At 40.7% G+C, this 24,679-nt stretch overlaps 1 protein-coding gene across 1 annotated transcript in view; it reads right to left on the minus strand.

The window, feature by feature from the left end:
• Positions 1–24,679, minus strand: part of TENM4 (teneurin transmembrane protein 4) — a 591,112-nt gene that overhangs the window by 246,166 nt on the left and 320,267 nt on the right. The window contains exon 6 of the mRNA XM_041414180.1: positions 8,238–8,447. Coding sequence (XP_041270114.1) covers positions 8,238–8,447 — 210 coding nt within the window. The remainder of the gene's footprint in view (positions 1–8,237; positions 8,448–24,679) is intronic.

Genomic DNA, 24,679 nt, shown 5'->3' on the forward strand with positions numbered 1-24,679 from the left:
ATATCATACAAATAAGAAAACAGTTCAGAAGGACACCGAATCCTAGGGTTTGCTATAGCTCTCATTTGCAACTGAGAAAACTGAGGTTTAAGTTTTGTATCTGAGAAGCCTGTGGCAGAAATCAGAAGTCTGAATTCCTAGTACTCACTCCAGTCTCTGGACAACTCTGCCTTCAATGTTTTGTTCTTCTAAAGCTGCCCTGAAAGCATTTTTTCCACACAGAATCTACTGCTTTGGGGGCTTTGTTTCATGTTAGTCACAAATCTCTCAGTATAACCTGAGGTAGACCAAAACACTGGCAGTCCTGCAGTGAAAAAGCATCTAATAGGCCATAAATTAATGTTTCATTTCCTTTAATACTGTAATGATTAATTCCTTCTTCAGAGCACCATTTTGTTGTACATTTGATAGTTACACTATACAGAAAGAAACGGGTTTTTTAACGTCAAAAAGGATCAAAGCCAGAATGCTGCTATTTTTGTTTGTGCTCTTGTAGCTTGACTCTTCAAAAGAGTTTTTTCTCCCCAATTTTGTAAAAAGGTAAAAAAATCCATCTCAGATGAGAACTTGCACAGCTTGTCAAGTTTAGACCAACAGTGATTTTTTTTTTGCAGACATAAACCTCTGAAAGTAGGGGTTTCTAATGGAAATGCTGACATAACCTTAACTATACCAATGCCGCCGTAATCTCAGGTTACCAGGAATATTTCTGCTGCCAATTCCATTTAACAAGTCTGAATGCATATAATTTGTTCCAGTTGTCTTTCCTTGGAGTGGAGCTCCTTTGTGCACACTTTCCAATGTGGCTTGCATTAAAAGACAGGAAAAAAATCTCCTACTCCTATGTAAATTCATATACATACTGATATGGCTTTATCACAGCTAAAAAGCTATAAATCTGCTGTAACTGATTCAGTGTGTTCCTTGGCCTGGAAAGGTGACTTGCTTCATTGCTGCCCTTCACTGAATGTGACAATCATAACTTTGCTTTATTCTTCCTGAGATATTTATTCCTTGCAAAAAAACCTCCCAAAAGCCCCCGAACTGCATCTCTGTGTATTCATACTATCCTCTCCTGACCAAGGGTCCCCCTGTTTGAGCCAAAAGGATTTGAGTTGGGTCAGGATTTGCCCCTGGCTATGCTAGGAATCTAATCCAAATGCCTCCCACTGATACCAGCGATAAGAATCTAGTCCTAGAGCAAATGATTTGCTTCTCACCTTTGGCTCATCCTGAAGCCAAACAATTGCCAGGTTAAACAAATATTCTCAGGATGCAAAGTAAATTCATGAAGCAAGAGCTTAAGGGACAGCAATGTACGTGGGCACTTCTAGAGCCCCATGTCCTCTGAAAATCTGCAGCTCACACACTGACATCTCTCTGATCTTTCCTCCTAGAAGGAAGAGAGAAACAGGAGGAACAAAAACTCAACAGGACAGCTCCACTGCTCAGTGAATAAGAACAGAAATAATTCATGATCTGATCCTTCTCACAGCTGCCAGTTGACAGCTTCTTACTTGATCTTCAGGGTCTAAGAGGCAATAGCTGATGCCTGGAAACTCAAAACCTCAACCTTGTTGTCATCTTTACATCAGAGGTAAATTCAGAGGAATGATGTGAGGACAAATTTTCAAATACATATGTGAATTTTGGAAGGTTTCAGTAGAGTTTGAGTAGACATCAACTGTGAAAATCAAGCCAAAATGGTCATCTCCACACTAACCCCTCAGGCTGCTGGGGATCCATAGTCAAGACACAGCTCTAGCCACAATGAGTGCAAAAAGAGAAATCTCCTCAGGATAACTCAAACCCTGGTGGTTTGAAATATCTCTATCTAGATTGAAAGTTTATGATTACTAAGTTTCTTGTTTAGTTTTCTGCCTAAAATTAAAAGAGATGAATTAAGGTTATAGTTTCTCAGGCTGAATTCTGAGCATGTTCCAAATTAGAGGATAAATTAATTGAAAAATTATGTAAAACTGATTTTCAAGATGCTTTTTTCTAAGCACCTCATCTAATCATCACTACTGTTTAAAAAAATATAATTTTACTAAAGAGTATTTTAAAAAGCACTGTTAAATTAAACATCTTTTAAACCTTTCCTCTACTTAGGATGTTTTTACTAAACTTCTGTAGTGTTGGGGAGGAGTAGAGGGGGAGGAGGGTGATGATGCTAAAGAAGTTTTAATAGGAAATGAAATAACAAAGAATATTTAAAACATTTTAAAAGGCACTTGGAAATTGATTGTCAGTATCTTCCAATTCCTGTTTCCCTTCTGTAATTATGAATTACCATTATGAGTAACACTGACTGCTAATGGACTCTGCAAATCTCTGATAAAGGATGCAGAGATTAACTGCTATTCTTACTTAACACAGTTGCTTGAGTAGTAAAAAAGAAGAAACAGAAAGCACTGTGCAAGGACAAAACACAGCAAGAGAATAGATCCTCTGTTCACAAGCTTTTTTGGAAAGAAAAATGAAAGCCTTCCATAAAAGAAAACGGAATTTAATTGGAATTCATTGTTAGTTTTTAGATGAGAAAAATATCAATTATTCAGATTACATTATCAAAGTTTCTTTTGCTCTCCTCAGTCAGATTCCTGAAAATTCTCCACTTCTAAGACACCTCACATGATACTATTCCTTCTTCAAAATCCTTTAATATTCAGAATCTTTTGGCCTCCCTGCTGCAGTTTGATCTCTCTGTACTTTCAGTCCTGGTGCTGTAAACACCTAGCCCTGTGCTTGAGCAGGACTCCTACAGGAGAGCTGCTGTTTCTGAATTTGGACCCAAAGACCAGAGGAGCGCTGCCTGATGCAGAGCAGGCTGATGCTGCATTCAGCCTGTCAGCTGGTCACACCGGGCTGCTCAACGAGTCTGACAACAGCCGGCGCTGTGTGGCAGCCTCTGCAGCACCAACCACAGCATGGATACAAGAGAAATAAACTCTGAGCACTCACAGACAGATTAAAAACTTTCAGCAGAAAGTGCCCTGTGTTTCAAGAAGATGACTTCCCTCTAGATCATGAGGAAATCCAGCCATAAGCAGCAGCAGTGGCACATGATCTGGTCAGTTACTGTAAATTGCGAGAAATGCACCATTTATATAAAATTGAACTATTTGGCAAAAAAACATAAGGCTATAGGAGGTCCCAGCAGCTTTTTTACAAAGTATTTATCTTCTCAAGTCTGGGCCAAATCATTGAATAAATAGTGGGAAGTTTTTACTGAATGATAGGAAAGGGTGGTAAATTACAAACAGTGATTGTATTTAACAGCTGAAGTCTGCTTTTCAAAGCTCAAAAAAGAAAATTTTAAAGAAAGAGGTTATAAATCAGGATGCCCAGATTTAGTCAGAAATGAAAATCTTTGGGGGATTTACTGCTTCAAATTGTCCAGCACTCCAAACAAACAAACCAAAACAAAAAAAAAAAAAAAAAAGTGGCAAAAGCAATACAAGAATCTTTATTAACTACGTGACCATGGATTTTGTTGGTCAAGCAGCTCATTCATGCAGATCCCACTGTGCAGAAGAAACATAGTGTGGCTGCTGGGGCAAACTGATCCTGACGTGGTCTATTTTCTACCAAAATCATGGATCACAGAGAAATTGCACATCTCCCACGATCTAACCTTAGAATGTTTATGTATGTACTCAACATGGATTTCCCTCCTTGTCCACTGCCAATGCAACCAGTGCCGAGGTAAAGGCTGCACCATTCATGCCCATGCTTTATGCAACTTTTAACCCTCCTCTTGGAATGCGAAGTGTAATAATACTGAGAATCATGCCTGCCTTTCCCCTTTCGCTCTCTCTTCAGTGTCACTTTGGGGGACTGGCATCATGACCCTCCACTGCTGCTTCTTCTGTGAAAATTGTCCTTAGTGGTAGAAAAGGTGCAAAACTGGTTAAGCTGTGGAAGTTTTTTTAATAGGGATGTATTTGAGGGAGAAACCAAAGAAACTGGGGTACATATATTCAGAGGTGGGTGATAAGATTCCGAACTGTATTAGATATTTCCCAGAGAGACTTTAGTAGATGCTACCTCCAGTGTCACCAAAGTAAAGTAATTTCTAGAGAGAGTCAGTTTTAGATATTCTTGCAATTTTCTGGTATTGCTTTACTTCCGTTAGATAAATAAATTCCATGCTCTGGTCTCAAATATTGTGTTAGTATTTGAAAATACTAAAATGCCCCAAACCAGAGGTGATTTGGGATTTTGTGGCTCCCATGTGCAGAGGCTGTTTCAAGTGACTGTATCCAGCCTTCCTGTCTGCCTGATACAATCAGCTTAGGAGAAACACACCAGACCCCACCAACGACAAAAGCACATTTCTCATGGAACGCCTGCTCACTGATGGAGGAGTTGGAGGAAGCCACATATTTTGGCTTTGGCTATGAGGCAACACAACCAGTGTTGGAACTTGGACGCCAGCTTTCCACAGATTTCATATATTCTTTGTCACTCTGTACAACAGCCATTTCCCTACCTCAGAGACGTACCTGCTAATGTCCCCAGTGCCACAGCTGTGGATGAAGGGACATGGGCAGCAATGGTCAGGCTGATGTGCTCCTCCTGAACACCATTCCCTACAGACGCTTCATTTTTCTAAATGTATTTTTCATGTCATTTACTGGTTCAAATGGAAGAAAGCTGCTGCTAATGAGCTAAGCACCCACATCCACAGCCCTCCTTGGCTAGTGCTCACCATCCCTCAGCTGGCCAAGATCCTTCCTACAGCCCCACTTGTTCATGCTTCTTCTCCCATACCCTTGTCAGGGACTGCCCGTTCTGATCCAGCACAGCAGTTGTTAAGTTTCTCAGTACAACCAGATTAAAAATCGGATGCCTTCAGACAGTTCTGGCTTCTCCCGAGTCCTATACATATATACCTACACACCAGTATAATAAGAAACCTGAAAAACTAATTAGTGTTTCTTAATGTCCACCAAGATACCGCAACTCAGCTAACTTTTCAAACAGTGCTGAAATCCTAAAATCAGGAAATTTTAAGGTTTCTGAACAGAAACATCCTGAGATGTTTCAGAGAGACAGCGCTGTTTAGTCTGTGGAAGGGAAGGCGTGTGACCTTTTGATGCTAAAATGGGGATTATAAGGAAGATGAAGAGAGACTTTTTACAAGTGCTTGTACTCATAGGGCAAGGGAAAAGGGTTTTTAACTGAAAGAGGATAGATTTAAATTTCATATAAGGAAGGAATTATTTATTATGAGAATGATAAAGCACTGAAACAGTTTCCCCAGAGAAGCTGTGGCTGCCCCACCCCTGGAAGTGTTCAAGGCCAGGCTGGAAGGGGCTCTGAGCAACCTGGTCTAGTGGAAGGTGTCTCTGCCCATGGCAGGGGTTTGGAACAAGGTGATGGTTAAAGGCCCTTCCAATCCAAAGCATTCTAGGATTCTATGAAATTGAGATATTCACACCTTAGTTACTTTGGGTAATTTTAGGTAAAGTAAAAAGCCTTCTGGACTTGACATATATAAAAAGAAAAAATGAAAAGGTCCAAGTCTGAAAAATTTGTTTTTCCTTAAAATCATGTACCTGCTGATATTATAGGTAAAATAAAAATTTGGACTTTCAGTGCTCAAAATTACTTAGAAATAAAGAAAATTAAACCATGGTTAGTAATGCATCTATCACAAAACTTAAAGCCCTAAAAGATGCTCATGTATTTATATACATATTAGCTGGTTCCAGTCTGCATTTGAAAGTTTAGGTGGACATTTTTCTGGAAGCTTAAAAATAATATCATGGACAATATTACCTTTCTGGAATGAAAGGAACTTAGATAAAGAATAGCCTACTGTATATTCAAAAAGTAGCATGTTTCTTAAGTTCCATGTGCATTATATTTGCAATTTACATGGGGATTTGTAACAGTGCTGCTGCTCCCTGGGTGTTACTTACTTTGGATGGACTTCTCTAAGGCTGAGTTTACACAGCTGTGGTAGGAAAACCTAGCCACAATCAATTAAAAAGTGCAACACAAATCCTTTGAACAGCATTCTCAGGCTGTCCTGCTGTTGAGACAGCTACTATTCTCCAAGAACGAGTGCTCTAACTGTATTAAACTTAGTCCTAAGCAAAATAAGCTTTTACTAATTTTCACCATTTAAGGAACATAAAGACCTGCCTTTGTCATTTAAAATTTAAGCTGACTAAGCCTCATAGAAACAGAACATTAAAGAACTAAAGCAATTAAATCCATTTACAGAGGTCAGAAGAGTCTCTGGGTTTTAGGCACGATGGGCTTGTATGGTCTGTGCTTGTCATTCATGTGAACTTTTAGATTATGGGTTGATAGGTACCAAGTAAGTCACCTCTGTTTTCCTCTTGATAGCAGAGTGACGCTGAGCTGATCTTAGCAGGTCACCAGTGTCCTGCCATTACCTGCACTTCTGATTACTGAACAACTAGAATAAGCAGGCAAATGAGACCCCAGATGTCTTGTCTTTGTGTGGGACATATTTATTACCAACCTACTGAATCCTGCACACAAAGAAGGTCTCATGGAATGTAGTATGTCTCCAGGCTGATGCAAAAAGCACTGAGGGGAAAAAAAAAGGATAAATAAGCAGGCTGCTGAAAAGCCTGAAGTCTAACTAACTCACCAGCACATTGATAATACAATAATGTGGTCAACCCACTGTAGACTTTAAACAAGGCTTTTCTGGTTTTCAGCTAATAGTAAAAGAAGAGATTAAGGTGTTTAATTTCTCTTGCTCTTTCTTCCCTCTTTTTACCTGGAGGGTGTGCATGTATGTGTACATATGTATTTCCTAAATAAGCAAAGAGAAAGTACATACATATACATTATGATGTGGAAATCATGAGGTAGAGTGTGAATTAGGTTTTATTTCCAACAACAGGGTAATTGACATTATTTCAGATTTCCATGTTCTGTGACTGCAAGCAGTCAGATGTGTGTGTGTTATAGGATGGGAGGGGAAGGGGGAAGCTGAACAGAAGATATGAATTTTAATCAGTTTCCTGAATGAATACAACACTGTATTTCCCCCCACTCTCCTTAGGATGACAATTCAGAGTAGATAACCTTCTCCTTTGAAAAACCTTGAAAGGAAAGTTTGTTTTTACCATAACAAATGCAACAAAAGAAGAGGGAAGCTGGGAAAGGGAGAGGGCAGACAAATTAAATGTCAAACTTTCCTTACTTGAAGATAACAGCATACTAGGAAACCTTCTTAGAAGCTTAACATAAACGCAGTTAAGCTGTTGCCAGCTGCAGTAAACCTCTCTCTCACCTTTCTTTCTCTCTTTCAAGATATCTTTGAATGCCTTCTCCTTCATCATAAATCAGACCTGTGAGCAATTATCGCTCAAGCCGGATGGCAGCGGCCTGAGTGGCCACTGCTATTCCACTGCTGTAATCTGCACTTCGTCAGGTTACACTACCCTTGATGAAATTTCACATTTCTTTGCCAATGAGTGTTACCTCTCTGTTTATGACTCACTGTCTTTGCAACAGAGAACTGTGAATTTCGTTCCTCTCCTTGTAATTTTCTTAAGCATCACGGACCATCCGGCGGTGCTCAGCACCCTCAGCAACCCATCGGGGAGTCTCAGAGCATCCCAATAGGATGTGGTTCTGATGCTGTTCCTCAAACACTTCCCCTGGGGGCATATCCCAGCGCCTCGGAGGGAGACTGGACATAGACACCCTCCTCTGGGATGGTGCCGATGACACTGTCAACTATCACAGGAACTCTTCGTGTTTGTCACCCCCTTTCCTATCCATGCTGCCCTGGGGCGACAGGTTCCTCTCAAGTTCCGGCCCCGCCAGCCTCCAGGCTGCACCTTGCCGCCCTCACAGAGAAGGGGAAAGCGCTTTGGCCAGTTTTTCAGCCAGGAGTTAAAAAAATAAAAAAGCCAAATCACCCCGAAATTCCAGCCCCGCAAAAGGGAGCGGGCTCCAGCCTCCAAGCCAGGCCAAGTCAGTGAGCGCTGCCCGGGTACCGAGCGGGGTTCGCGTCCCGCACCGCCGCCACCGCGCGGCACCCAGCACGGACCTGCCAACCTTTGCCAGGCAACTTTTAACTTTTTAAATAAAACCCCCAAACCAACCCAAAGGGCACACCCGCTCTCCCAACCATCCTACATCCCCGCGCACGGCTGTCAAGACGGGCATGAAAAAGCAGGCACAAAGAGAGAGAGAGAGAGAGAGAGAAAGAAAGAGAGAGCGAGAAAGTCACTCACCGTTGGCGGCGGCACAGAGGTTTCCAGAGCCACTTTGAACTAAGAATGACTGAGGGACAAACTCTTCCTCAGAGTCCGAGCCCGCGGCCGCCCGGGCCGCGCCGTCGCCCAGCGACCGCCCCGGGCCCTCATTGGCCGGCGGCGAGGGGAGAGGGGAGGGGGACTGCGAGCGGGGGGTGGAGGAGGCGGACGAACAGGGCAGGGGGGGACCTGCGGGCCACAGACACACACACAGAGAAGGGAGGGGAGAAAAAAACACAGAAAGAAATAAAATGAACAAAAAAACCACGGCAAAACACGGACAGAGAGACAATAAAAGTCGAGCCGGGGCACGAGGGATGGCCGCCTGCCCCAGCTGGGAAGGGGCGGCCGACTGCACGTATCTGACCCCATTACCTGCTGCCCCTCGGGCTGTTACTGTCCTTTAAAACTCCTATCTTCCTAATATCCATCCTTTAAAACTCGCATCCCTCAGGTTTTCTGTTGGGCTTTTCGGTTTGGTTTGGTTTTGTTAAGGTTTTGACATTGGCGAGAGCCCTGATCCAAGATGCGCTTTGTTCCCACGACGTGGGCGCTCACTGTCAATGAGTCGTACTCATTGATGCGGCCGCGCGGAAAGCTTCGCCCGACGTATTGTGAGGTGAATTATTTCAGATTCCATGTGAAAAGTGTAAAGTCCTTCTGGGGATTGGTTTAACAATTCCCTTCCCTCTAGTTTATAAAGCAAACGGCGCAAGACCTCCACCGTGCAGGCAAGAGGTGGAGCAAAAGTGCGGACACCGCTGTGTGGGGTAGAAGCCCCTCAGCAAACAACCACGCTGATAATAGAGCAGAAGCACAGGTCAGACCAGCTCATTTCGTTGATTAAATGATGAAAAACACAACAAATCGGGTTCTAAGATCACATTTTACATAGAGCTGTGCCTGACTGAGGAAGAGCTTCTACTTACTGCAAGAAAATTGAATCAGGTACATGTAGGTTAAGTAGATCCAATTGGAAAATCTTACTGTAAGCAATTAATGGTTTTCAGGGTCTTATTCCAATCATATTTTAAAACAAAACTGGTAAATCAGAAGTGCCAGACTGGCTAAAAGAACTATCAGGCAAATAGGAGGTCAGATATGTGCAGTACAGCAATAAAAACAGGGGGAATATGAACACAGGCATATAATACAGGACAATGCATTTAAACATGAACTTTTCCCCTTGCTACATTTGATCTGAAAGTTATAATGACTAATCTCTCACATTTTCCCAAATACTGAAATTTTATCATGCAAAATCCATCAAAATAAAAGAACAGTCAGCACAAGAAAATCATCAAACTTAAAAAATCATATTTTTCTATAAAAACACATTTTGAACACAGCATAGCTCACAAAATAGCTGTACAATATTTCTTACTAAACACAACATGAACACTTTAGAAATAGACACAAACCCAAAACAATAAAGTGGGTTTAACATTTAAATTCCCCAAAGCTGGTTCTGCATATATATTTCCTTCCACCCTGGTCATTAGTTTTTCTCATCATAAACCCCTGGATGTCAGCTCCTTGGCATATGGCAGTCTTATAAATTGCCAATTATAATCAGAGAAGAAATTGTGGCATCAGAAGCAAACCCTGGGATCCAAGGAAAATACTGGACTGTACCTGTGCTTAGACACTTGTCACCTGAAGGAGAAAAGCCAGTGTTGGGTGGGAGCCTACACTCCCTCGTGTGAACAGCAGCCTGTGCAGCATGCAGACCAAGAGCCAAAACTGAGCCCTGTGTGTTTTGTTATGATCAGCAGTGCAGTTGTCTGGATCGCCTTTCTGACAACCCTCCAGACAGAGTTCCTCCTTTAGGAATGCAGCTTTTAAGGAATCTGCAGCCCACTTCACACTCCCTGACCCTTTTTATCGTGCCAAGGCTGTAACCTTCCCATTGTGCTAACTAGTGGTAGGAGCTGGAGACAGACAGGAAGAAAAAGGAGCACGTGCAAGTGGATGAGCACTGCTTTCCTTGTCACAGTCCCTGACATGAGAAGTGAGATTCAGCTCTAATTCTGATATGCTTTTGAAGAAGCAAAGTACACTCTGCATCATCCTCTTTGTGGCATTAGAGATTTGATGAGCCCTGACATGTAACAAAGTTTAAATCAGGACTTTGATTTGCTATGCTTTCATTACAAAACAGGGTGACATGCATTTCTAATCCTGTGTAGTAGTCAGAGGCTGAATTTTAGTGTGATGGTGACTGAAATGGAAAAGAAGTGTAAAAATCAAGTCTTGCTATAGTCCCATACAGTTTTTCAGTGTACTTTGTAAGGAGAGGACACATTTTTCCAGCCATTGAGTAAGACAATCTAGATTAAAAATTTATTTCAAGCCTATGATTCATTTACACAAACACCAGTGAAATGCATAAAAGGGAGGCTAATGGGGTGGCTACCCGACCAAAAACAAAAGTGGACAATTACAGTAAAGCCCCAAAGCTCTCCCTGTGTTTTGTTTAGACAGTATGCTCGCCATAACTATACATGAATTCTGTAGTCTGGACATAAAGAGCAGGAGCAGAATGAGCTGAATTTGGAATTGTAACTCTAAAAGCAAAATGTCAGTGCTTTTGTCAGTCCACATCAAAGTTTCTGCCATTTCCACATGGTTGCAAGTTGTTGGGAGTTTCTTTTGGTAAGAGCTTTCCCCATCTCCCAGTATGGCAGTTTTGTCAAGAATAAAAGAAAAAACATAAATTAAAAAAACCCCAAAACCTTTTTAATGGCAACTTTGGGTTTTAATCAACTACACCATTGCAGAGCACACATGAGGAGATCCCATGGGTTTTCATGGTTGTTATGCGCGCTTCCAGCAGTGCATGAGCTGACCTTTACAGGGGCAGATTCCCTAGGAATTGTGCATACTAACCACTCAAGGCTGTGCTGCTATGAAGGGCACCAGCACACACCACCATGCTCTGTCGAAAATTGCCTTTTGGGCATGAATGATGGGGTGGATTCAAAAGGAGATTTTGCCAGTTACTGGATGGAAGGTGCGCACTAGGCAGCTCTGCTGACAACACCAGTTATAAAATGCACGGGAAGCAAAGCGATACCTTCCTTTTTAGCAATTCAACAAGGCTGCAAGGCAAGCATGTGTTAAGTTGTGGATCCTTTAAGAGAACTGCCTCTTTTTTTTCCTTCTTGGACAGAAAACCAAGAATTAAATTTGACCTTTTCAAAAAAATTAAACCAAGGGAGAGACGAAAGCTACAAGTTTGTTTCCTTCTCAGACAAGTATCTCATTGAATTTACTGCAACTGCAAGTCCAAGTAAAACAAGCCCGTAAACTTTCATTCCAGCTGCCAGAGCAAAATTTCTAATTGATTAGAGCAAAATGAATTTGCAGTAATACTGGGTTGCCATGGAACCTGAGCAAGTAGGACAAGTTACTTTGCAGAATGTACTGTTTCTCCTTCAAAAATACAAAACAGAAGGACGAGATAACACATTCATTATGTACAGTCTTGCAATTTGGAACTTAAGTCAAAGAAAAATAAAACAGATTCCAAGTATGGGCCCCTTGGCATCAATTTGTAACAATCTTATATATCCACTTTCAGTGAACAGTCAAAATTATGTTCTTTGGACTTGAGGCAGGAATAATAGCCGTTGAATCTCTCTATATGAATGATGTGATACTAGCACATATTCTGAGGAAAAGAGAACAGAACCTTCTATTTAATCTGTGTGCCAGTATTTCAGATTAAAATTAAAAAAAAAATCAGGGGAAGATATGTTGCAGTGTCTGGTAGATTTATGAAAGTACTTAGGAAACACAAACTTTGGAAATAGGTTAGTACAAAGAATCTGTTTCTCAACTTAACCAAGGAACTCTGAAATATTCAGGCAACTGCTTTAAATTTAGGGAAGAGACAAGCAGAGCAGACCCTAAAAAGTTAGGGGAAAGTAACACAAACAATAAACACGCCTTAATTTTATGCTGCACATTTGGCTGTAATATTTAAGAATTACTTTATCTCTCACAGGATTTGGCATTCAGAGATCAAGAGCTGATTTAAGAGTGTATTCATGCTAGTGTGAATAGAAGAGCTGCCAGCAATACAGAACATTCACAGAGATACTTCTAAAGAAGGTCAGTAAATTGTTTCATGGACTATATTCAGTGGATTATACTCATATGTTTGTAATTTGTCCCAAAAGAGGTGAAAAAGAGTGGATATATACAAAGGCTGACTTCTCACAGAGCTGAAATGACAAGGCAACAGGATTTAACAGTGTTCAATACTCCCAGAATGGTATTATCTGTGATCAATAAGTAAGTAGTATCAGCTTTTTTCACCTGGTAACTTCTTCATCCAAGAACCTTTAAGGGCTTTACAAGCATTGGGTATGTAAACTTTGAAATACTGTTACCAGATCTGTTGGGATCTGTTATCAGATTGGCTGATACAATGGTCAGAGGGCTGGAACACTTGTGCTAGGAAGACAGGCTGAGAGAGCTGGAGTTGTTAAGCAGGGAGAAAAGAAGACTCTGTGGAGATCTTCCAGCAGCTTTCCAGTACTTAAAGGAAACTTGTAAAAAAGGGAGTGAGACTTTTTTCACAGGCGGATAGTGATAGAACAAGAAGTAAGAGTCTTAAACTAAAAGTGAAGAGATTTAGATTAGATACTGGGAAGAAACTTTTCCCTGTGAGGGTGGTGAGGCACTAGCACAGGTAGCCCAGAGAAGCTGGGGATGTTCCATCCCAGGAAGTGTTCAAGGCCAGGCTGGACAGAATTTTGAACAATCTGTTCTAGTGGAAGGTGTCCCTGCCCTGGGAAGGAGGTGTGGGACTAGATGATCTCTAAGGTCCCTTATAGCCCAAACCATTCTGGGGAACAGACTTACATTTCTGACAGATAAGGAAACTGAGGCACAGAGATGTGTAACAATTTGATTCAAAATTCTGTCATTTCCTGTACTTCCACGTTCTATCTCTAGCCACTGGAACAGTCTAAAAGGCAGTTGTCACACTCAAAATATTCTTAATTAGTTGGATTCGCACCATAAAGAAACAACAGGCATGGGCAGAAGTACTGTGATTGCGATTACCTCAGTACAACAACTGCAGTAGCGCTCAATAAGAATGTTGGCATTAAGTCCTGTCACTGACATTGCCTTTGTACCACCTTAAAATAGACAAGTCTTTAACCAAGGTTAGAACTGGTGCACCAATGATGTTAAGGACCACTACAAACAAAAGACATCACAATATAGCTCTGGCCTTTAAAATGAGGCTTTGCTTTGTGGGTTCACAGGAAGGCTGTGTAAATGATAGCAGAGTGTATTCTGTAGTGTGCTGGCTGAGTTTATTATCCTGTCAAAGGAAAGAGAGTGCAAACAAACTTCTTTTAACTTTGTTTTATGTCTTTCCTTACTTACACAGGAGTTTTGAGTGATCTGTACTGACACTGATGTGAAATATTATTGATCAATATTAATTTGTGGCTAGTCTTGTGCTGGAGAAAACCATGACCTGCCTAAATAACCCTTAGGTACCTCTGTATGATGAAGAAAATAAATTAATAATTAAGTCTAACACTCAGGCAGTTTCATCTCAGAGTGCATCTGATTGATTAAAACCCCACAAGCATGAAGCAGTCCTGCAGAGCTGAGATCTTGTGTGAGAGCTGTCCTTGCAAAGTAGCAAGCAGGGTGGGCACCAGGACATCCCTGATTGCTGACAGACTGGACAAAGTGGAAAGGACAGTGCCTTGCCTGCACAGCAGTGTTTGGTTCCCTGCAGAATATAAAAGGCAGTGATTTGCTCCACTGGTATTTCAGGGCATCAGAGATCCTGCTGGACTGAGGAGAGTGGGAGAATATCTGCCACTTTGCTGTTCAAAGTGAAGGGGAATGTATATGAAGATGAGCCCAGCTTATCATGTTAGAAGAGTGGTTTAACATCCAGAAGCTTCACTCCTTCAAAGATGGAGAAAAAAGGAATTTTGTTAAGGGACAAACAGCATTCATGTCTTTCTCATGGCAGTGTATCGAGCCTTTCCAGTGAACAGCATAATATACCTCTGGAAAAAGGGCAAGCTGAACTAGCTGTCTGGTAAAATGTGTCAGTGAATCATAGGAGTAAGGAATTGTTGCGCAGATTTATTGCTACTCTTTAACAATAGGTGGTCACAACATTCTTAGTTCAACAGGCAATATATATCTTGTGTTTAGAATTGATTAAAAAAGCAGTCTTGGAAAACTACTTTTAGTTATTTATATTTCCTGAATTTCCACCTGCACTTATGTTTATTTCAGTTAATTTAATTTTGTGTATTTGATTTATAGCTTTAAAGCCAGAGGGGAAAAAGAACGAAACAAAGGGGACAAATGAATATCATCTTAACAAGAAAAACCTGGGCAGCTGCCATGTCACTAAAATTAAGAAATGAGTAGTTGTGCCTAGAGAATGAGAAATAATCACATGTCCTGTATGAAGACTGGCATACTGGGGGTGGGGAAAGGGCCATGTGAGGTTAAGAAGAAATGAATAAATTCACCTGGGCTGAAGTGGAGCATGAAGAACACATGTTACATGGACTTCACCCGCCTTGTGGGTGATTTGTGCTGCTCTTCCAAATTGTGTTTCCCCCCTCCACTATGCTGTGAAGATAGGCAATGATTTTCTTTAGCCATTTACTAGCATAGTGCATTTTCTGTTGGGGAAGTCAAAAAGTCAACGTCAGCAGGGCTTGGAAACATTCTTATTTGTATAGAGCAGACTTTGGTTAGACTCTCCTCTGGACGGAAAACCTCTAGATTGGCAGCAGCTCTGTGAGGAATGAAATACTGGGATATATAAAAGCATCACAGCTGAATGCCTGTTTACCTGCCTCTGTCCCAGCACAGATCTGGAGCGAGTGTTTGGGTCTTATGCAATTATCCCAAATGAAGCAGAAGGTAGAAAGGGACAAGAAACAAGGCAGACCTCAGATCTCCTTTTCCCCCAGTAGAGGTTACTAACCTGACCCAAAACAGCAGAAAGCAATTATTGATTGAGCAAGACGGAGAGTAGCAGGGAGAAAATTGCTCCCTTCCGAAGTGCAGTTCCTCCATGGCTTGGGGTGCTCTGGAGCAGCACAGCCACACTTAGAATTTTTTGCCAACAGAAGAAAATAATACAGCAGATTTTGAGAAAATTACACGGGCAATTGCCTGAGCCGGATACTCAGCTTGCTCATTTGTAGGCACAACAGTAGAAACAGATTGTGTAAGTTAACTGCATGATTTTCTACAAGACATATCACCAAGGCTCAAATCGTGCTGCTATTTAAAAGCACAAACAGGTAACATAATTTCCAAATATGTGGGAGATTTCTTGTATCTTTTTCAAAATCAAAGAAGTAAGGACCAAGAAAGAAAGACTTTCTTCTGATAGAGACAGTACAAACAATCCTAATCACCACAGAATATTTATATCATGCCTTGTGAAATATTTATGCAAGTAATTCACATCATCTAAAGTTTTAAGGAAAATGCGACCTCCTATTTATGGCTCAGCATTACAAATGCTTCTGCAGCTTTACTCAAACCCAGCTTGTAAAAGAATAATGTAATCAGTAGGCAGTCTGATGAGCTGCCCGTGAAGTGGCCTCTCTCAGTCTGACACTAATGCTCTATCTGATCCAAACACCCAATATAAAGTATGAAGTTCTCTGCAAATGATTACATGCAAATCTCCTAAAAGGTCCATTTTCCTGTATTTGATCACCAATCTGTAGGCTTTATAGAAATTGCTTTCTCTAAGCTTAGTGCTAACAAAATGGTTTACACTAGCCTTGGAGAACTCTCCCTGATAGGCTTGGTCAAAGCAAAGGACTTGTACATGCTCCTGCTACCCCAGAAGGAAAGAGGTATTATACATATGCCACTGCAAGGCTTTTTCACCTGCCCTAGCAAATAAAATTTACAGAAATGTCTTGCAGGTTGGTTGGCAGTAATTTTCTAAAATTAACTTTAAAGTAATGCTAGAGAAGACAAAATTATGGGGTGCTAGAAACCAACCAAAATCACGTGATGTTAGAGCCCATCTACCAGACAGCAAAACTAATTCATCCTACAGCCAAAGCACCAAAAAATCCACAGGTTCAGCTCATGATCAGTGACACACTCTGCAGCTGTCCTGGCCCCTGGGGATGGGTTCTAACACATATGTGTAAAACAGTACATGATGAGGCAAACTATGCTGTTAAGGAAGAAAATGTCTATTTCCACGTGTTAACTAGATAATCACAAATAAGCATCTCTTGAAAGGAGTGAAGGTTGCGGTTGTTAAAAAAAATCCAAGACTTGCTTGGGGAAACAGAAGGATCATGTGACATTGTGCAGCACAGTCACTATAGTGTCTCCCGGCAGTCAGAGTGGGGAGACACTGTAGACACTTTATCTTCCAAAAGTCACTTTTTCTGTCTCCAGTTTGAGTTGGAATGTCTCATTTCTCTTCATTGGCTATACAGGGAACCTTGGTGATCCTTACTTGTGCATAAGTGAAAGTGTCATGAACCCTGGGCTTAATGTCTAGAATCTGCCTGAAGGTAAGGCAATCTCACTGAGATGCTTTTGGCAGTGAGAGTTTGGATTGTTCCATAATACAAATCCGTAACTGACCCATCATATGTGCAGACTTGACATTTCCCTCCCAAGCTCATAGACAAAGGTGCTGTACAGTACAGTAGCAATGGAACTGACGATTAAACACACAGGCAGCTGGAAATAAAAGTTTCAGGAAGGAAAATTCTGATGCAAGGATAATTTATGTTTCTCTTGGGAAAAAACATAATCTGCCTTAGTAAGTACAGTCCAAAGAAAATATAACAGCTGCAGGTTCTGGCAAAGGGGTAATAAAGTATAGTGCAGTGAGATCCTACCTGTCTATGCATAAGTATTCTGGGGAGGAAATTTGGGGTGACTCAAATGCTGCCTGAATAAAGAGATTTTATCTGTTCCAATTACTGTTAAGATCACTTTTGACTTTGAATTTCTGCACTACATAAAACTAATTAACTTGCTCAGCCTCTAACACTTACTCGGGTAGTCTCCTCCTAATCCCAGTCTTTATCCCCAAGAGGGTTGGAGGCTTGCATCCTTGAAGTTGTATGGGAGCTTTTTTCCAGTCACTGTTCTTACATTCTAGCCAAGTTCCCTAATTTTTGGAGGACTTTTTTTACAGTGCATGATTTCAAAGTAAGCAAACAGCCCTTCCTGCAACATCTAAGTCATGGTTCAGAAGATCACTTTCTTTCTTCAGCTGAGAAAGAGGTCAAGGCAATTTGTGCTGAAAGACTCTTCTTAGATGAACTTTTAAAGGGATCTGATTAAGAAGAAAGGTTACTTTCCATCACACTGTATGTGAGCTTGCCCTGGGGATGTGGAGTTGAAGACAATGGAAAGTGTGAGGCTCCTGCAGAAGGGGAAGCAGGATGACTGCTCCAGGACAGTGCTGAGACTTGGTCCATGTGCTCCAGACACCAGGAGCAGAGCATGGTGCTGTGTTCAAGGGGCTGCAGCCCTGCTAACACTTGTGCTCAGCACTGTGCTGCCATGTGCAGCCTGCAGCACCTCTATGGCTGATGTCTGCACCCAGGCTGACAGTGGGTGTTAACCCTTTCCGACTTACTCTGAGAATAACTCCCCACTCTGTAACCTGGGGAAGAACTCTTTCAGACCTGTCTGATCTGATCCTTATGTGTCAGACTCTCATTTGGCATCCACCTCATACTCCTGAATGCATCTGAAGATTGCACATACAATTGCCCGTCACAGCTCATTAAAAACCAGACCTATCCTGCATCTTCAAGCAATTTCAATCAGTTTTGTCTATTTATTCTGCAGGCTTTTCAAGACATGGACTCCTCCCTGTGTGCATGTGAGGCATGCAAAACTGCAGAACTTTGATCTTGTGTTTAGCCATTAGGTGTTCTTGCAATGCAAGCTGTAAGAGTAGAGAAGCTGTTTGTGCTCAAGTAGTTGTAATTATTGTGGAGCAGAGCAGTTCAGTGTTCTATAGGGAGGCAGAGGCTGAGAGTTTCCCTTTGCTATAGTCTGCAGAGAGGACAAGTGCTGTGTTTCCAGGGAGGTCCAAATGGAGATCACACACTTACTGAGAAAGCTGCTAGGAAGATGTGCACTCCTCACTGCTCTATTCCGAAGTTTCACCTTATAAACGTGACTTCAGATTTGTCTTCCCAGAAAACTTTCTGAATTTTTGCTGATGCGAATGTATCTGAATCTGAGGCTATGCATCTGTAGGGCTGCTCTTCTCTCCTGGGAAAGATTGCTATTTTATGGTGTTGCTCAAGAAGGTAATGCAGGAATATTACAATACTGAGCCAGGAAAAAACAGTGTTCGACCAAAAGTTGTGACTTGCTTTACATTTGTTTCAGTCTTAGAACAACTCAGAAACTAAACACTAACAGCCACACAAGAAGAATAGAAATGGATCAAGAGGAATTTTCAGGTCATTGACTGACATTTTAAGTCCCAAAACATGGGAAAAGTCCTTTTCCCTCCAAAATAATTTATGTATTTCAGCAGACAACAAAACAACTTGCAATGCAACAGCAAAAATTCAGGAAGTTTGAGACACCACTGATGTTATTTTTTTTCTCCAAAGCATTGATTAATATCTTTAAAGCTGCAATTTAAATACCTCAATCGTGGCTTTACTGACTTTTGCCCTGTAAGAAACTTTCACTTTTGTTCAGTTCCCTGCTCAGTGGAAAAGATTAAATTTTTCAAGTGATATAAAAAGATTGGACCCAAATGATGATTTTCTGGATGGAGGGAAGGTAATGGTAATTCAATACACATTGCAGGCACATCAGAATTATTTAAAAATTCCAGTAGTTCAGAGAAGAGTGGCTATAAGCAGTAAAGCTAAATACAGAGAGAATAATACCTGGTCTCATTCACTGAATGGTCTCTCTATCTCTCATTTCTCCCATCCTCTGTCAGTTTTTCAGAGGGATAGTTAAAGGAATTAATTTGTACTCCGGAAAAAACTCTTAAAAATATGAGAGCAGTATTAGAAAATAATTCAGTTCTTGGAAATAAGGCACCTGAGCCCAGTGAAAATGTGCTGGTGGTTTTGCTATAACAGAACACACTACTGGTCCACCTCATATACCTGTCCCTTTCCCATCACTGGCTAATTGCAGCCATGCAGTTCTCCCATAAAACAGTTTATTACACCCAATGTTATAGGGGGAAAACTCTTTCTGACACTGCCTAGCAACCAAAGCTAGGCAAGGAACAAGGTGGCTAAGATACCTTATTTTTCCCTGAATGTTGAAACAGTATGTGCTATATATTCCAAATCATTGGTAATTATTTCCAACAGGCTATTTGCCCCCAAACTATCATGTAACAGGTAGCTTTGCATGCTTGTTATGAAACATTCCATGCTTTTCTTTTTTAAATGCAATGGTTTTCGTCATGGTAAAATGCTAATGGGAGAAGAGAATCCTTAAGTTTTGGGTGATAAACAGCCCTTACTGGTTTTGGCCATCTCTGAAGTGGTTATTCACTATAGCATAGAATCCCTGCTATAACAAGTCTAACTTTACATTCCTGATCAATTAGGTCTGGCCAGCCTGACCCAGAGTTTTGCAGGTCTAACAATGCCCACTCTCAGATGGGCTTCTGTTACACTGCACTGAACACTCCTCAGTAGGCTGATGAGCAGACTATATAACATCATGGTCTCTTTTATCTCTAATTTTGATGATTACCTGCCTGACCTTTTTGGCAGGCTTGACCTTCTGTACGCTATTCAATAGTTTATACAGCTCTTTTATTTCCTATGATTCCTTTAGAACTAAAGACCCTGATCTGCAAGCAGCATGCATACCCAGCTGCCTTTCATCAGTCCACATGTGTGTCAGCCAAATGCCTATGAGTGGACAAGCTCTGACTAAACAGCACTTGAGGCACTTCTGCAGACATTACAGCACTTCCACCACCCTTTGTGAGCCACCCTGGCTTCAGTTTTGTCCTAATTTTTACCTTTAGGCTATCTGTGTCTGCATTCATATGAGCTATGTTTTCCCCATAGTCTTTTAAATTTTGGTTTAGCAACACTTATATACACAGAAAAGATGCTCTTTTTTCTCACAATATTTCGAGTGATGCTTTTAATTTACAAAAAAAAACCAACATAAGAACAAGCATAAAAAAAACTCTTGAAAAGTCTAGAAGTAGAAAAGTCTTTTCAAAATGTATGACTTTTTGATTCTATATATGATCAGTTACTTTGGGTTCATAAAGTGTGAAAATCAAAGGAGACAGCAAAATAAATGTAAATAATTCTGGGGAGATTCCTGAGGTCGTGGATGATCAGTAAACTTGATCACTTCTAAGGGTTACCCAGTTGTGGAGGCTTCTGTGCTTACTAAGTGTCTTGCTACTTAACCTGCTGGTTCCTTGATTTTTAACATTAAAAAGAGTATCACCAGAGAGAGAAGCCTGTCTGTTGCACAACCCTGCTGAGATAAAGAGCCCTCTTATATTCTCAAAAAACTGAAAACTCACTAATACCACTCAAACTGAGTGGAGCCTAGAATCAAGGCTTCCCACTTCCTGGGGAAAGGTTCCAATTCCTGAATTGTTTTAGAAGAGATCAGTGTTATCATCGCAGATCATCAGAAGATGGCCTGAAGGACTGACACTCAAATGTTTCCTATTAGCTGCACTGGAAGACTTTAAGAAATTCTTGTAGGAAAAAACATAGGAGATACTCAAGCTTCCTCTGCCCTGTCCAGGTGGGAAGGAATTCCATATGATGGGTTGATTAGAACTTCCCCTGCTTTTATTCAAGGCCATCTACTTTCTTCCACTTCTACTTACACACACAAAAACCAAAATTTGGATGGCTTTTAGTGTATAGACTGGTTTTCTCCCAAATTGCTTGGGACCCGATTTCCCAAATTTCACTAGATTTCTTGGACTCCTAAGCTATGTGTGATTAAAGATGCATAAAAGCCACAATTTGCAGATCTTAGTCCTTAGAGGAAAGAACCTAAATTCACGTTTTCTTTCTTAAACTGAAATGCTGAAGTCATCAAGTGAGAGGCCCTGCCACAAAGCACATCAGGGTTTTCTTGTTATTTTGGAGTTGATTTCTTTCATAGTTGCAGAGAACCAAGAGCTTATGGTGAAGACAGTAAGAAGTTTTTGGTGTTTTTATTTCTATAATCAAACAAACAGTGGTATGCCTAAGAGGCAATGCTTGAAGTTTTTAACAGACATAATCATAAACAGAGAATATTTCCAAATATACCTCAAACTATCAAGAGTTACCTGCACACAGACTTTGTACAGAAAGGAGGAGTTGTATTTTTAATGTTCTTGGCAGAGCAAAGCTACTGTCTATTGCTGTGCCTTTGGGCATAAACTAACCCACCACATGCTCATGGGAAAACAATACACATTTGGAGATGCTTTAAGAAAAACAAAAGCTCATTGCTCCCTGTCACAGTTTATACAGAAGCTACAATAAAACTCATTTACGTTTGTCCATTCTAACCATGGACAGGTAAAGGTGCTGCTGACAAACTGTTCTGCATCTGAAGGTTCCTGAAGGCATTCCTTATCTAAGGCTATTTCAAAGGCAGCTCTGCTTGGATCTGTCTGCTGATCCACAATAACTGTGCTGTCTTCTGGTTTTTCTTTTTTATCCTTTCCTTTCTCTTTATGTTTTCTTATATGCTGAAGCTGATGCAAAGATAAATGTGAAAAGGCATGACATTTCCTTTTTGTTAGAGGCTCATGACTTTTATTATGTGTGTCCCCAAAGGTAGCTTAACCAGCACCTGGTGCTATTTGAGTGTTTCAGCCTTCCAGTCAATGAAAGAAGAGTCTCTGGAACCGGGGAGCAATAAAGCTATTCAGAATCAAAATGGTCATTCTGGTATGAATATTAAAAGTTCCCTCTCACACACAAATGCACACACACAGACAAAAGGGTTCAGATAGCCATTGTTCTGTGCCATTCACCCTGCAAAAATATACACATTTTGTTATAAATTCTTAGAAATTCCTTTAAACTTGCACTTAGCTGTGAAGTCTGCTGTTTCTGTTTCAGATTTGAAGAAAGCTTGTCCACTTTTTCCAAGTACGTCACTTCTAAGAAAAGATTCTACATGTGCTTGTGTTTTCTTGACTAACTTGTCAGATTATCACATCTACAAAAATCCACCAGTAGGCTGATATTTCAAGGTCTGAAATGGCATACGGATATTTGATAGCTTATTTTGAGGAATAACTTTCTATTACACCATTGGTTTTATAACTGTATTGGAAACATAATCATGTAAAGCTCTTCTGGTAGTAGAGCACCAAACAGATTTCTCCACATCGTTCTAGTTTGGGTGGGGGACACTGACATCCAGTAATACAAAGATGTGAAAACATGACGTGAATTACATGAAAGAAATCTAGTATTTAAAACATAAGAAAATCCAACACAGGTCTCAAGCAGCACAGATAAAAAGAAAAGGTCAGCAATCTGAATTTGTCCATTTATAGACAGATCCATAGTTTTTATGTAGATTTAATTTCTGAGCTTTGCTGTACCCTGTCACTGACGCCATCCACGTGAACATGTAAATATAGGCTACAGGAGCAAAGGCTGTTAGGACTACTTGGAACAAATGATGAACTGAAGTCTGAAAACACACATTGCACTGTGTCACTAGAAGTTAAATCTGCTGCAAGCAGAATGAGGAAGACCACCAGGAACTAATAGAGAAAACTTACAGGATATAGGGAAGAGACAAAAAGACGTGAGGGTTTTGTATGGCATTGCAACATAAGATACACAGAAAGAGAACTGGTGAAATAATGGTAATGAACTTGGCCATTGGACCCACAGGATGAGAAAGTATAGCTGTGCAAAAGATTTTCCATCTCAATAAAAACATGTATGTTCAGAAAATGTTTCATGGGAAAACCCTTCAGCTCCTGTAACTTGTGAGTTAAGTCAGGTAGGAGAACTGAGATTGGTCTGCGGCTCAAAATCTCCACAGCAACAGGCATATCTGCTACTTTTGTTAATGCTAGGTGGAAAATGGAAGGGGTAACATTTTAGGTAGAGAAAGCAGTTTTGTCTGATTATACACAAATGCTAGTTTAAAGCTCAAATAAGAATGGATTTTCCCTAACTGTGAGAACAGCTCTTTAAGCTATTAACTTCTGTGTTTCCTGGAGAAATAGGTGTATTTAAAATAAGTCCAAAATTCCATAGCCAGGCATTGTAAAAATTCTTGCTTTTTTAAAAAGTAAACAAACCTCAGGGTCTGCTTTTGTTGTGGGCAAAGGTCACTTGGAGGAACAGAGAAGGTTTTATGATTCATTCTTCTTTCTTACTTGCTGTTGCTGGGATGCTGTGGAGCCAGCCAAGAGATGGATTAATGAATGTCTTCTTTACACTTCCCATTTTATCCTTCCCAATGGTAAAAGGTGGTTGTTAAACCATGTAATGGAAAACTGGACTGATGGAGCTGGGTTATAGTTTTTGGAGCAGTGCTTTTCAAACCATTCCATTTTCCCAATCTCATTTGGTCATTAATTCAGCTGTCTCTCTTACCACAGTCAGTGCTAAAATTCATATAGGAATGCTACATCCAGCAAATTGCACATTGCTGTGTAGGCAGAAATTGCTCCCTTCAGATTCCTGGCAAGTGATAAGCACATCCCCTTGAGCCTGAGGGTTTTTTTTCTTTTTAATCCCTGTTGCATTATGCAAATATCTAGAACTGATTAGAACAGTTTCTGAATAATAGCATCGTCTTCTCCCACCTGTTCACTAAGGCCTTACAAATCACTGGAAGAAACTAAAAATCCAAACTCCATTTCCAAATCTGTCCAGCAGTACAATATATCTGACAAACTGACTGACAGAAGCAAGTCTGCTTCTTAGAGGAGAAAAACAGATGAGCAATAAAGCTACCAGGCCAAAGTCTTCCCATGTGTCAGGTAAGAGCACACCACTTCCCTTGATTCCCACCATAGGGCTCTATCCACTTGATCATCCCACTTGCTTAAGAAACTTAAGTATTATTAACAAAAAGTGGCATCAAGACTGAAAAGAAAGCAAATTAAACCAATCTGCCCCTTACACCTTGGTATTTAATAGAAATCTGCATGGAATAGATGTGTTTCGTGAAAGGTCTGTTTTAATAAAACCTGCCTTCATCTCAAAAGGGACTAGAATTAGAGTAAAATGAACACTAATAATACCAGTTTATCTGCTACTTGGTAAAATCCTATTTGTAAATCTATGAATGCAAATGAACCATCTTGCAATAGCAAGCAGAATTGTACATTATTCCCAAATGAAAGCTTGGGAAGTGTTAAAGAAGACATCACATTGATTAATGTCTAGCCAGGTGTTTTG

The sequence above is a fragment of the Onychostruthus taczanowskii genome, unplaced genomic scaffold (assembly GCF_017590055.1).
Source record: "Onychostruthus taczanowskii isolate IOZ18803 unplaced genomic scaffold, ASM1759005v1 scaffold44, whole genome shotgun sequence".
Classification (NCBI taxonomy): domain Eukaryota; kingdom Metazoa; phylum Chordata; class Aves; order Passeriformes; family Passeridae; genus Onychostruthus; species Onychostruthus taczanowskii.